The 15,528-nt window shown below is 30.4% G+C and overlaps 1 protein-coding gene across 2 annotated transcripts in view; it reads left to right on the forward strand.

Moving 5' to 3' along the window:
* The first annotated feature begins 192 nt into the window (after positions 1-192).
* The window catches only part of Prp16 (ATP-dependent RNA helicase l(1)G0007), a 46,787-nt gene continuing 31,451 nt past the window's right edge, over positions 193-15,528 (forward strand). The window contains exons 1-6 of one of the 2 annotated variants that reach the window (XM_067265031.1): positions 193-320; positions 4,272-4,323; positions 7,183-7,457; positions 9,698-9,861; positions 9,936-10,079; positions 14,335-14,455. In XM_067265031.1, the coding sequence (XP_067121132.1) occupies positions 7,189-7,457; positions 9,698-9,861; positions 9,936-10,079; positions 14,335-14,455 (698 nt within the window). In that variant the 5' untranslated portion in view covers positions 193-320; positions 4,272-4,323; positions 7,183-7,188. The remainder of the gene's footprint in view (positions 321-4,271; positions 4,324-7,182; positions 7,458-9,697; positions 9,862-9,935; positions 10,080-14,334; positions 14,456-15,528) is intronic. The other variant, XM_067265032.1, reaches the window with a different exon arrangement.

Here is a 15,528-nt window from a genome sequence, read left to right on the forward strand (position 1 = left end):
TTTGTTACTGTCCATATTTTTATCATTTTCTATTCGATCCAATATATTCAGGCCAACGAATCGCTAGAAATTTGAGCCGATCTAAACTTAAAGCAGGATCCTTAATTTTCATCTCAAAATAGATTTTTTTGTGTTCTTTTTCTGAAAAATAATTTTTATTTATAAAATTTTTACAAACTTGTTTTAAAATAATTTAAATTTGAGTTTTATTTTTATCCGCTAGAGGCCGTTATGAATGTAAATCGTTTGTTTTCCGAATTGATGATAGAAGTCCTACCTGTGGAAATAATCATTTCAGAAAGAATTTATAAAGTTATGAGGTAATTTTGTTGATTATTTATTCATTTATTTAACATATTTATCAATTATATACACGATATTAACAGAAATATTTCGAATTGACACTTTAAAGGGCTCATATTATAATTTATTGGTTAAAGTAATGACATGTAAATTTACATTATTTCTACTTCATTCTTTACTTAATGTTATTATTATTAAGCAGTTAAACTGTGATTAATTTCTTTCTATTGATATTAACATTTCTGGGTAAGATGTGAACTCTGAAGGAGGGCTTTCCGCACCCCCGAATTCTAGACCCCCCTGTATGAGCAAAATACTCACTGGAACCATACCTGTATATGCGACCCTTCATGAGATATTTCCCTTAAAAGATCAGTTTTACCGTGTACTGGTATACTGCCTATTCTCCATGCGCTGCATCTGCCAAGATTCCCTGTCACTCACCTTGACAGATGCTTAACATGTCATGTACTGTACTTTGGTGTTTGCTATCACTCGCACCTCGGCACTTACGTGGGGGTGAGCTCCTGGGGGGCTGTATCTTGCAAAGGGTCATATGTAGTTGTATGGTTTTTTTTTACTTTCTTGCTCCTATGGTCTGCAGTTATGATAAGTCCAAACTGTCTTGTTCAGAGGTGTAATTGTGCCAGCATGACCCTATTACTCGGGAACTTAGGATTTGAAACCAGGTGAGTCTGACCCAGTAGCACAAGTTCTGGTCTCAAAGGCTGTGTTCAACAGACTTAACAGTTGTAATTGAGAAAACCGGTAGCTGTTACATAGCAACCTGGATCTGCTAAATGATGAGTGATGTATGCATTGGAACAGGAAGTTGATGGTGCTAGTAGCAGCTTCCACTTTCATGTGTTCCAACTTTTTTTTAAAGTTGGAGTTAGCAATTGCATTTGCATTGGACGACATCATTTGGAATATGTGTCATATTGAAATTTTAAAAATATATATAATGATTCTTAGCATCTCATTTGATATCCAAAATTTTGTTCCTGTAGAATGTTGAGAATTAATCCAATTCATAAAATCACAGTTGATTCCCAATACCTTGCTCTAATATTGTTATTTATTGTTCATGATCTATACCTATTCTATCATTAAAGTGACAAATTTGAATTTCTTAAAGTTCCAATAACAATGAAATAAAAACAAACAAAAATTTAACTTTTATTAGGCTTACAATTGAAATTATCATCATAATAAAAATTAAGAAAACTGATAAATTGTTTTGCTAAAATAACATTAATAAAAATAAATTTTTGTTTTATATTAGAGAGAGTATTATCATCAAAACATTATATTTTCTTAATGGCACATTAATGCTGTAATGAACATGTTTATATTTATATATAATATTTGTATTCTCTTGTAAGGGTGCAGCCATTTCTGATCAGTTACAGGTAGCAAAAGATAGTGTAAATGAAAGATGCTATCAAATATGGTGTCAAAACACCAAACATGTTTCAAAAGAGCGCTACTGTAGAGCGTGTTTAGCAGAAAAATACTCGACAGCTCCGGAACTGTTGGGTCTGCTGAATACAGCCAATGAGCCAATTGGATTCAACCTGCCAATCTTTTTATTTGTGGCAGAACTTTTTGCATATTCTTTCCTTTGTATGTTAAGGTTATATGTCCTTGTAAAGAAACCAAAAATATACTTTAAGAAAAGCGTTTAATTCCCTCTTGGTCACTGTTGCATTCCATACATTTATATGCAGTGATCACTTCATTGGCTCTGGCATGTCTTACATTCCTTAAAAAAATACTCTAGAAACTACTGTTTTCACTGGTGTTAAACAATTATTTCACTATTTCTTTGATAGATGGCATTATGTTACAAAAATTATTCTGAGGTTTTTGGTGAGAAAATACAGTTTATTTTTGTAATCTGACAGCATCTATAGAAATTGTTTTTAGTAGTTTTTCTTTCAAACAAATAATCAGAATTGTTTTATTTATTATTATTATTATTAATAAGTACAGTATTAAATAAATAGTTAAAAGAAATAAAATGAATAATTCAAATTATTAATAAAATATAAATAAAAAATTATTTATATTTTGGAAAATTATATATATATAATTTATTGCATATTAAAAAAGTAAATAGAAAAAAATAGTCTCTTTAATGATTTCTGCTTTTGAAGGAAACAGTTCTATTGTTTTTTGTTATTCGTAGCACTATATAAATTATAATGGTTAGTCAGTGAGAACTGTAGCTGTTGCTGTAAAAGTTGTAATACCAGAAGAAACTATTTGTATTTATATTCTCCAATCTACCAAATTTGTTGATGACACTTGAAACAAACAACAAAAGGGAAGCAAAAAAATTTATGATGACATTTTTTGTTATCTTTTATTGTAATAATCAATGTTTTCTGTGTTAATTTTTGTTAATAAATTTCTGCTTCCATTTTTGGGTGTGAAACACTCTTACGGAGAAAGCCTGACTGTGTGGACTTTAGTTTTTTACTTAAGTTCTTTGTCATTTGGTTACGGGTTCAAGTGTGTTAAAGTTTTATTGTAAATGTAAATTGGAATTTGATGTTAAACATAGCATATATTCCAGCATATAAGACGACCCCCGACTTTTCAGAAGATTTTCCTGGGTTAAAAGGTTGTCTTATACACCGGAATATATAGTAGTAGAAATGGGTGTATGGTAGAGAAACGATCAAGATGACTGAAATCAATATTATTCATTAACTTGAGAAGCTGGCAGCTGCAAATTACCAACATGGAAGTTCAAAATATAAATTTTGCTAAGAGCTAGGGATCTGTGGGATACAATGAAAGGTGTTGAACCAGATGCAAATCCTCTACAACTAATCAAAGACAAATAATCTAGAGCTGATAGAGAAACACTCAACATAATAGTACAAATTTTGAGCATAGCTCTTTAACTAGCTATTTGATAAACCAGAAAACAGCTAAAGATGTCGGAACTGATCTGAATGGGCAAGTAGGAAGAAAATGTTGGAAAAGAATATATCCTTAAGAAGGAACCTTCTTAAGGATATCTTCTTAAGAGTTGCTCCATTATAATATGGAAAATTATAATATAGTAAAATTGCCCATGGATCAGAATATTCGATTAGAAAGCAGTGAGAACAGGAGTGTTGATGTGATGTATAGAAGTTTAATTGGTGTGCTTGAGGTATTTAGCTCGGGGAACTTGTTCTGATATAGCATTCAGCATACACTGTCTCAGCCAGTTAAATGAATTTTACAATTGAACACATTGGACATCACATCAAGTATGTAGCAAGTTAGCAAATTTAGAATGTTTATTATGTTATAATAAAATTGTGCAGTCAAATTAATTTTAATCTTAAAAGAGTATTGAGTTTTGGAATCAATTTGATTGCAACTGCAGAAATTACAAACAAGAAAGTTGACTCAATAAGAATAATAAGAATCTATTGTATATCTGTTAATTAAGAAAGGTTGACACCTCAAATGTAGTTCATTTCATGTGCTCCGGTTTATCGAAATAATATAGATTAAAACTCTTAATTTTTTTTTAAGTGAACACTTTGATAATCAAAAAATATTCACTTAAGAAAATTAAGAGAGTTAAGTCTATACTTTTTTAAACCAGACCACAAAAATTTTGTTATAGAGGGGCGTCCTCTTTAGGGAGAATGTATTATAACAGTTATTAATAGTACATATTTTAATAAAATATATAATTTAAATTTAATAGCTTCAGTGTAATGAAAAGTTTTAGTTCCTTGTAAATTACAATATATATAAATAAATAGTCTAAATTATTATTTACATTATTATGAAATAGAAATAACAATAAATTGAGCTAAATATTTGTAAATTTTATGTTTACTACTACTATAAGTAATATTGTATTACTGTTTAAATGTAACAGTAATATTACATGTAATGTAATGTAATAATAATGTTACATTTAAAAAATGTTAAATTTCTCTATTGTTTTACAGGGTGGAGAATTATTGCAATTATATAAGAAAAGTATTTGTTAACACCTAAAATGTAAGTTGTTTTTCATTAATCAACAAAATAGAATAAAATATTAGAATGTTTATTAAATTGACTTTTCCTGATTCAATTCTGGGTCTTTCTTTAATATGCTGTTAGTAAAATAATGTTACTAACAGCTTATTAAGATGGGTCGTTTAATTTGGACCCATATAATATAGAAGATTTAACTGTCTTGAAAAGAGATAATTTGGGTCAATCACAGGTTTCATGGTTAGAATGTATGTCTCCCAAATAAATAAGATGTTCTGATCGATACACTAATTGCATAAGCTTGCATCTGACCACAATGGCTTACAATTATGATCCAATACTCTTTTAACTAGTTCCATAGTAAACCTATCATTTAAGATATCATCTTGGTGCTCAGATAATCTACACATTTGAGCATTCTAGATGTAGCTCTATGTAAGAAAACCCAGATACTATCAAACTATGTTTTAAGGGAATTTTGTAACCCCCTATATTTTGCACAGAACATTTGTCTCTATCCTTGCATAACATTCTATGTAAGAAAGTTTGCAATTTTATAGGGAGTATATACCCATATTTTCTGAAGACAGGTAAGGTGTAACATATGTCCCAGATAGCAGATACTTTTCTATATAAACACTATATTCCCTACATTCCTCTTTACAGCTATAGTACAAACGGAAAGCAGTCAGACTTTAGATCAGGGGTGTCAAAAATTGTGTAAACAAAAACCGACTCCGTGACTTCTTCCATTGTGTCTCAGAGAAAAAAGGTTGGACACCCCCTGCTTTAGATGGTTGAACTTTGTCAAAGTGTAACCTGCCTTTTTAACTGTAGAAAGAACATATTCCAATTTTCTATCCATCAAGTGTTGGAAGGAGGAATATAAATAGCCTACTCATAATGTTAATTATTACGGCACTGAGAGCTGTGCTAACGTAATGAGGTGGTTGGAAGGATGCCAAAGAAATTACCGTAGGAATTGAGCACACATGAGGACATGTGCAAAATATACTATGACAGAGTTATAATTACGGATAAAACAGCTCATCAAAATAGACCTGACACCGCTCTCATTGACAAATGCAGTAAGGTTGCTTGCTTATATAAAAGACATTTCTGTTCCAAACACTCATAACATAAAAGATGCTCCCACTGAAAAAATCAACAAGTACACTCCACTTGCTCAAGAAATAAGACAGATGTGGAGGATGGATAAGGTATTTACTATACCTGTTGTCCTTTCTTCTAATGATGTTATAATGCATACACTATACAAAAGTCTAGAAACATTAAACCTTAATAAAAAACACATACATGGCACTACAAAAAGCTGCAATATTGAACATTTCACATTGTTAGGAAGTTTCTAGATATTGACATACATACAAATAACATAGCTTAATGTTACACTTGTTTTGGATAGCTATGCTTTGACTTTAATCAGGCATAACACTTGGCACCAGTATCAGCTGAGCATGAAATTTGCACCTTAATAATAATAATAATAATGTGTTGTTTACTTGCAGTTTATTTGTATCTAGAGAGAACCTCATAGATTTCTAGATAGGTTTTATAAAAAGTAGAGTAGAATTTTTCAAAATATAACCCAAATTATTTTTAGAGTAGCTCAAAAAGTAGTAACTCATCCAAATATCTCAATCTGCTACTTGTAGTCCAATCTTCAATTCTGAAACCCAGCTGTATTTTATAAAAAAGAGTAGTTCATATATAAGATGACATCTGAAAATCTGTAATTGTAAAAGCAAAGTCATATTGACCAGATTACAGTTGATCTTAGTCTATTGTTCTCTTATAGTATGGAGGCACTTTGATATAAATGAATGAGTTAACATATGCATATCTCAGTTTGCACAGCGTTTTCGCTTCGGATTACAAAGGAGTCATATTTTGAACTAACCAAATTCCTTAATGTGTAAGAGCCGCCGCAAACTAGCATTTTGCGAGAGCAAAATGCTAGCAAACGTGCCCTAGCACAACCGATGACGTCAAAGGCTCCGCCCCTCTCTTCTTGCTCACGTGGTTTTTCCTTTGCTAGAGCAGCGATACGAGAGTACTCTCGCTGTTCACAGAATTCAACAACGAAAGCATTACCCTAGCAAGAGAGAGCAGCGGAAAATGGATGACTACATAAACATGCCACACGTCGAAAAAGAAATAATAGAATTTTATCGATGTATGTAAATTACATGATTAATACATTCAGTATTGAAAAGAAAATGGTATAAACGTTGTATATTAAAATAGTTATTTATAAATAGGCTTAAGCCTAGTTAGGCTTAACTAATAGGCATATTTTTTCCATGCTGTTTCAAAGTTTGGAACGAAAACTGACAGATAAGTTTCGTCAGTTATAATAACTGATGGAACGAAAACCGACAAGTATAGGTTATAATAAAATCTTTGTTCTATAGCCAATCCACATCTGGATTCCACGTCATGTGGACTAGTTACGCGAGCAAACGTTGTGTAGTTTGCGGCTGCTTCGTGCTCGAGTAGCTCACCTAGCAAAAATGGCCCATAGCATCATGGGAAAAAAGGCAGGGCTTAGGAGCGCAATCGAGAGTACGCTAGCTCTCGCTTCCTGTAGTTTGCGGTGGCTCTAAATCTCTCATATATCCAGCTGGGACAAAAGTACAGTTATGAACTAATGGGATTTCTAACTATTTGAGTTTGAATTAACAAGGATTTCTTGTGTGTGCAACCCATATATATATATATATATGGGTTGTTTCCTTTGTATTATCTATATATATATATAATGAAGTAAATATTATAACTTGTATTATAACTTGTTTTGGTGAATTATAAAATGTTTTTATAATTATATAATATAATAATTGTTTATTTATTATATAGATTATAATGAGTGATGATTCTATTCACCGCCTTGAAAGTATATCTAACCAAGCAGGTGGATTAATCATTAAGAAGAAAAATACTGACGATGCTGACACTTTTAAAGTTCCAAGAAAATCTCTTCTTGGGTTAGATGTTTTAGCTGCAAAAAAGAGAAAAGAACTACAGGAGCAAGAACAAAAACATTCAAAGATTTTATCGTATAAGGATGATTGGGAAGATGTTGAAGATGATGATGAAAATGAAAATTCAAGAAAAAATATTTCTCGTGACAGGTAGGTAGAAAATTTTTTAATATTGATATAAGTTAAAAACTGATCAAAAGCATCCATGTTTAAAAAGTCCAGAGAACATATATTAAAATAGGGAGATATTGTAAGATAATTAACTGTAAACATAAAAATGAAAAATTCAGTTAGTTTCTGAGTAAAAACATGAAATACTAGAAGCATTTGCTAAAACGAAAACCTAAACCAAAAATAGAGAAGTAGATGCAACAGATAGATGCTCTGTTCTTAGCATTTGAGAGAAAGGATAACATTAGCTTTGTTCATTCAAAGATTTAAAACAAAATTTTTTTACTTGTTGTTATGATAGTCATTAGATTTGGCTATAATAAACTTTGTTTTTAGTGAGAAGCCTGTAAATTCTATCCAGATTAAAGATGTTTTCATTGAACATTGGATTTTATTTCTATAGCTATTAGCTCTTTTCTATAGAAGACAAAAACTGTGTTTTTTTTTTCCTATCTTGCTTTTAAAACTACATGATGTCTATACAAGAACTTTTTCTTTTGTGACAATTGAACAATGCAAAGAATTTGTTGACATATTTACTTACATGACAATCTTTATTGCTATTCAAGATTTGGAAAATTATAGTCTGATATCACCATAATCTTACTATAATACATGCTAATCTAGTAAAAGAAAATAGAGATTTTTTTTGAATTGTTTGGTAGTTTGCAATCTCACAATTTTATAATAGACAATTTTTGAAATCTCTTGAATAGGTTTTCTTCTTATACAATTTGGTAATTATTTCTAAGCTCTCTCTCTTCTCAATTTTATTTACAATTGAGATTTCTTAGGATAGACATTTCCAAAACACGAAGAATTTTTGAATGGTCACCCATATAAAAAGTGCTATAGACAGAAAAATCATAGGTCTACTTACCGACTCTCCACCATTCCAGCTGTCATGGAACTGCACATTGAACGGTGAATCCACACATAGTGTATCACATGACCGTGTTTTGGTGTGACTCGGTTATGTGATTCGGTTACCTTTCATGCATTTTTGAACAATTTATTCTTCTCATGGATAAATTTGTTCTTTTGCACTGCTCTATCATGTGATGCCTGCAATACCTTGCAGGCATCACATGATAAAGCAGTGACATCTTATTCCTAACACGTGATTACTTTTTTTATGACTCTGAACAGCTCATGGATCATGGTTTGATAAATTTTGCTTTAGTTATACTTCTGTAACACTATAACATTTTATAACAAAATCCACTGAGTTAAGATTTAAAGTTACGATTCTTAAAACTAAAAAGATTTCATAATATAAAAATTTTTTAATATTTGGAAAACTTGACTCAAATATTCTTACTTTTTCATATGCATGTGCTTTGCATAAATTTGATAAAACATAATGTTTGTACATCAGCAAAATAGAAAATAATGAGTTGTGGTCCTAAGACCACATAGTTTAGTTCATTGTCAACCTTTTATCTATCAAACAGGTTTATTGTGGTTGGGATGGTCAAGCAGTAGAATCCAAGCCTCAAGGACTTGATGTCAGAGGGACCCAAATCTAGAAGAATTGCTCAGGTCTGCAGGACAGAAATGGCATTTTTGGTTTGGTGAGCGAGAAGAAAAGACATGGTGAGAGTAGGTTCTGAAGTGTGGCAAAGGGTGAATTTCCCCTCTTTGTTCTTGTGTTGTGCATATCACGAAGAGTGGGTGTGGGAAGTTGGCAGAGAATTAAGGTAGTATTGTGATAGCAGTGTGTATTGAAAAGAACTTAAGGATGTTGAAATAGACTTTTGGTTTGTTCATTAGAGTTGTAGAGTGTGTTTACTTTATTCAGATACATTTTCCTTTGTATCTACATGGGAAACTCTCTAAGCTTTTAACAACTTTCCCACAGGATTGCAAATTGATCTTAATGGAAAACAGAATGGCAGAGAATTTTACTCAGCTGTTTATTAATCTGTTCTTTTAGAGAATTTTTGTAAAGTTAATTTTCTTGAGTTTGGGTCTTTTGTATTCTAGAAAGTCAGTAAAATAACAGTTTTTAATGATTATACAGCTGAAGTCTGCTTGAAATGTATCCTATAGTTTCAAATAAATAAATAAATGTTCATCAATCTCTGATTTCTCAATAGTGTGTGATAAGTCCTAGAAACAGCTTTTTATAGTGCTCAGATAATTAATCATTAAATTTTGTTTTTAACTATTAACAAAATTAATTAATTAATTAATTATTATAATTTGTAATATTGTAGGCATTACCGATCTTCAAGAATTGAGACACCTTCTCATCCAGGTGGGGTCAGCAAAGAGTATCAGATGAGATTGCATCAGCGTCAAGATAGAGATCGAGAAAGAGGAGTATATGCATCTTCTAAAAAAGACAAGGCTAGAGATTCTAATAAAAACAGATATAAAGGTAGAAAATGCATTTTAATTAATATCTCTATTTAATTTTCATGAATTTGAGATTATTGTTATATTTTGTTATAGAAGAGGGAGAATCTAGATATCACAAAGGGAGAGAAAGAGAGAGATCGCCAAGATCAGAAAGATATGGAGAAAGATCAAGTCGTTACTGGGATGAAAGTCCAAGAAGAAGAGAGGAACCACCTACTCCCAGTATACAACTTAAAGGTAATTTCATTTAAATAAAGATAGTACATTTAAAATGTGGGCAAGATAATATTTCTCAACTTATCTTTTAATACGTTGTTATTTCTTATATTTATACATCACACTAATTACCATAGAATGGTATTTCAATAACTTCTGTATTTTTCTACTGTTTTACATAAATGACTGTATACACTCAGACTTCTATATTAAAGTTTTATATTATGAATTCTTTTTGTGAAATAGTGAAAATGTCTTTTTTTACATTTAAAAGTGTTCCTATTTAACAAAGTTTAAATTTTATATACTAAACTCTTGAATGCCAGATGAGAGTATCTTATTTTTTATACACTCGAACCTGTTTTTGTGCGGTCGATTTTTGTGCAATTTTTTATTTGTGCGGTTTGTTTTGTGTGATTTTTTGTGTGCGGTATATGAATTTCAATCAAATTGGTATACTGCACAAAAATAATTGCACAAAACACATTGCACGTATAAAAAATCGCACAAAAAAAGACCGCACAAAAACAGGTTTGAGTGTATTGATAAATGTTGACTTATTTTAGTAACTGTCATATTCAGATTGTCATTATAGCATGATACAATATCTGAAGGCAGTTGTAATGCACTCCTAAGGATGTCAAAACATCTGTATTAAATAACATTGTTTCTGATATATCTAAAACTTAGAAATGGCTTCCATCAGCAAGAAAATATTTCATGTGGAAATTTGGAAAATAAAGTTGGAAATGTTTAAAGTAAAATAACATTTGGCTTGAAAAAGTCTGTATTTTTTTTTTTTTTTTGATCTGCTTTTTTTAACATAAATATTTAAGAGTGATTCTTATTTCAATTATAATATTTTTTCTCGATTTCAATAAAAATACTATTTCTTTAGTTTGATTTTTCATATAAAATGTATGCATTACACTCTTTTGTTATTAATGTGAGTACAACTATGTGTTTATAGAGAATAAAATACTGTTATAGTTTACTGTTTTCTTTTCACTGCTAATGCAGTTTCCATTTAACAAATATTCTATACAAATTCTTGTTCTGCATACAAATTTTTTGAGCAGAAGTTTGACTCTGTTTACATTATACAGAGTGAGATTTTTATCTTGAGACAATGAAATAACTTAATTGGATTTCATTATTTTGGAAAAAGGTTTAGACAAAAGTTGTAGGGTTTCAGAGGGGCAATCAATTGGTGATATTGGAAAAAAGACTTGACCTTCAAAGTCATTTGAAGGTCAAGTTCTTTTTTACAATGGGACATATTTGACTCCAGCAATGGAAAGGGTGGGAAATTTCACAATCGGCCACGAATCCAAATTTGACCTCTGAAGGTCATGCGTGAGTATGACTTCAGAGGTCAAATACTAGCTCTTAAAGAAGATGACCACTCATTACCATTAATGACCATGTTCATGAATCAATGACATTCAGTTACTGTCAATGGCCAGTCCTAAATTGTATTTGTGTTACTTAAATCACTAATGGCCATTAATTAATGAGAATGTGTTAGAATAGTCTTAAATAATTAAAATGATTGAAGTTGATTAATGTTTTGGCCATAAAGGTTCATTTTTTCTTATGCATGTGTCTTAAAATGTAAATGTTATTGTTGCATAAATTTATGTCCATGTCATTACTCTTGGGTAGTGCTAAAAGTAGTGAATGCTTTTAAATATCAAAGTAATAAGATCGTCAAAAAACGTAAATTTTACTTTCCTGTCTATTTCAGTAATAAAAAGTATGGTATCTCGTTAGATAAAGCTTTTAACCTTAAATTAATCTTGATTTTTCACCTAGACCTTAAGGTCAAGGGTATATTCGATTGTGAAATTTCCTGCTCTTTCCATTGCCAGGGTCAAAAATATGTATTTCCATTGAAAAAGGACTTGACTTTCAAATGATTTTGAAGGTCAAGTCTTTTTTCCAATATCACCAATTTGATTGCCTCTTTGAAACCCTACAACTTTTGTTTAAACCTTTTTCCAAAATAATGAGATCCAATTAAGTCATTTCATTGTCTCAAGATAAAAAAAAACACCCTGTATACATAATATGTATACCTAATTCTGTTTTTACACAAACTTTTTTAAACGATTTTGATTTAACATGACTTAAAAAGAATAATAATTTGTCAACTATGATCCTAAGGAGGAACAAACTTTAAAGTTTTAACATGAGCTGAAATTGTTAATGTCATCTTATGTAGAATTATATAAAGACCTAGACACAACACAAACCTAGCCATTCATATGGTATAGAATAACTGAATTCAATTCATAACATCATCACCACAGGACATTACTGCTAATGTTGTTCAGGAGTTCACGGAAAGAACTTCACCTGTGGATGAAGAACACGATAACCAAAGCAGTTTGAATGATAGCAGTGACATTGCAATTATATGCAAATGTATTTGTTTATTGTCAGAAAGTGACGGCAAATAAAATCCTTTGCACTTAATCCTTAAACACCTATTGCTGAGAAATGTTTATTAATTAAATGAAACACTAACGTTTTCAACCTAATAGAATAGGCCATCTTCAGGTGTAACTGAATTTGAACGTATTTTTAAAAAGTTTAACATTCTAACGACGGTATGTTCGAACATTTTACATTTAAATTTAAAACAAGAATATTAGATAAATTAACAAATAAATAAAATAAGATATATTAAATAAACTAAAACAATAACGATATAAATACAGTCGAGTCCGCATAATTCGACACCCCAAGGGGAAGGAAGTGAAAATGTGTCGAGTTATCCGATGTTGACGACTAAAGTGAAATTGGAAAAAAAACACAAAACTACAATTAGGAAAATATAGTAGTGCAATCTACTGTACCTCTCTGACCATCTGTCACTGGCACTAAAGTTGATTTCTACTCCAAATACCCCAGCAATTTCCATCGCCTTTTGTTTCAGTATTGGTCCTGAAACAGGAAGATTTGATGAATGAATTTGCTTAAACAACGTACAAAAGAATCTTCAACATCTTTGAACGGCGACTTTCTCTGGCGTTTTTGAGACAGCTGCAATGAAAATCCAAGAAACAGTTTCTTAATTTCCTTTTTTTTTCTTGGAAATTCCCACCAATGTTGTTTTTGGGAAGTTTTTCTTTGTTTTGCAAATTCAGTTTGCTAAGTTTTCTTACATTCAAATTCAGAAACAAGTTTGTATTTTTCCTTTAGTGGAAGCATTGTTAGCTTCCACTCAGTTAGCTTTTGGACACTCATTTCTAACAGAAATGTGAAACATGCTACAAATAATGCCTACATGAGAAAATGCAAAATCAGATTCAGCTGTGATGTTGATATAAATTGTATATTTTCTTTTTGTTTATCTGTAATTATTTTACATATAAAAATACATAAAATTTTAAAGGCATTTTTATTAATATGTATATATTAATAAATAAGTCGACTCCGCTCCTGAAAAAAATGAGTTTACACCGCACAGTGCAGTGTAAACTCATTTTTTTCAAGAGGGGAGTCGACTTATCGGACGTCTAAATGAATGGGACAGCAAAAGTATGTCGACTTATCCAGTGGTGACAAGTTAAATGGTATTGAGTAAACCAGAGTTTTTTAACATTAATGCCTATGTAAGTCGGCCGGGACCACAGAAAACTGACTACTTAACTGACGGTGTTGAGTTATACCTAAGTCGACTTATGCAGACTCGACTGTAATATAATAAAATACATAAAAATGCATCAAAGTATAAGAGCAGGTTCAGACTAAGAATTTTTACATTTTAATTTTTCTTTTATGTAGAATTTCCATGCTGAAGCTAGTCCATTTCATCCCTGGCATTGATACAATCATTCTTTAAATTACTTTTATAGATTTCTTTGTTCATTGTTAACAATGGGAAACACATGACCCAGAGGATAGTCGCCTCATTCCATTTAACTACAGATTCCTCTGCTTGTGCCATACTTGACAAAGTATGGCACAAGCAAAGGAATCTGTATTTAACTCTTTTAAATGATTAATTCTTAATGAAAATTAATAGTGTAGATATTTGAAAGCCACTTGCCTGTATATAATTCTTGATTTGATTTAGTAGGCTTAAATAGCCTGTTAATATAAACTTTGCATAATCAAAAATAAAATTTACAAATCTCATAAAAATATAGATAATAAATGAATTTTTTGATATCTATTATGATTTATTTGTTGTTTTTTAAGTAAGATATATTTGTAAAAACCATTAAGTGAAATATTTAAATATACTAAAACTATTTTTAATTTACAGATACACCATCCAGATGTACTTGGGATGATGATGATCCAACTCCATCGCGCTTTTCAACTTGGGATTTACCCACACCAAATCCACGTAAAGATGATGATCATATAAATTATTCAGAAAAAAGGTAAATAATATGAACTGAAATGTCATATATTTACATTCAATTTTTATATTAAGCAAATAAGTTGTTTAATTATATTGAACAACTTATTTGCTTATTATATTGAATGAATTTTACAGATCCTGTAAAATCAATAATATCTTGTGCTTATAGTTATAATTTTCTCTCTATTAATTAACTAAATGCATCAGATATGGATTATCTGCTATAAGTTAATTCAAAAATAAAGAAGTAAATGTTAGTAAAAATGAAAAATTAAACAAAAACATAAAAATATAAATTGCATTCAGTTACGAAAGTAAGAAATTGCATTTTTAATGGTTTTTAAGGAATTAAAGTATGGAGACTCTAACCAATGGAAAACAGTAGCTATAACAATGGTTTTTGTTAAATGAACACTGAACTTTTGTGAGATAAACATGATTATTTCTAGACAAATATTAATGAGATATTATTCAGAAACATTACTTAATCTAAATATGGACCGTTTATTTTGAAAGTGGTGTAAGTCCCACTTATGGAAAAAATTGAGAAATCACATAATATACCAGGGATGGACAAGCAAGAGTTCAGTGGGAGCCGAAATGTAGGTTTTGCAAAATGCATGGGAGCCGCAGTTCTGTACTGTCGTGGCAGATAGTATGGTAAGGTGTGCAATTTTATTATATAATATAAAGATAATATAAAACAAATATTGAATTTTTTTAATAAACATATTTTTACAAAATTATAAAAATAATAATAAAAAGCAGAAATTAACACTTTCAGCTGCACTTAGCTGCAGCTTTCACTTAGAGCTGCATGTAACTCAAAAAGAGCCACATGCAGCTCTCAGAGCCGCATTTGCCCATGTCTGTAATATACATACAATTTTGTGTAAATTTTTTATTTATTCATTTAATTTAATATAATTTAATGTTTATTGATTTAAATTATTGGAGGAACAATTTAGTTAAATAATGTTATTTAATATACATAGTAATAAATTATCACAAAAATTCTAAAGATTTAGAGAAAAAGGAGAAAATCTTAAATAAAGTGGTTTTTGACATGTCGTCATTTTTCAAATGATTATA

The sequence above is a fragment of the Centruroides vittatus genome, unplaced genomic scaffold (genome assembly GCF_030686945.1).
Source record: "Centruroides vittatus isolate TY-2023 unplaced genomic scaffold, ASM3068694v2 contig_2033, whole genome shotgun sequence".
NCBI classification, from domain to species: domain Eukaryota; kingdom Metazoa; phylum Arthropoda; class Arachnida; order Scorpiones; family Buthidae; genus Centruroides; species Centruroides vittatus.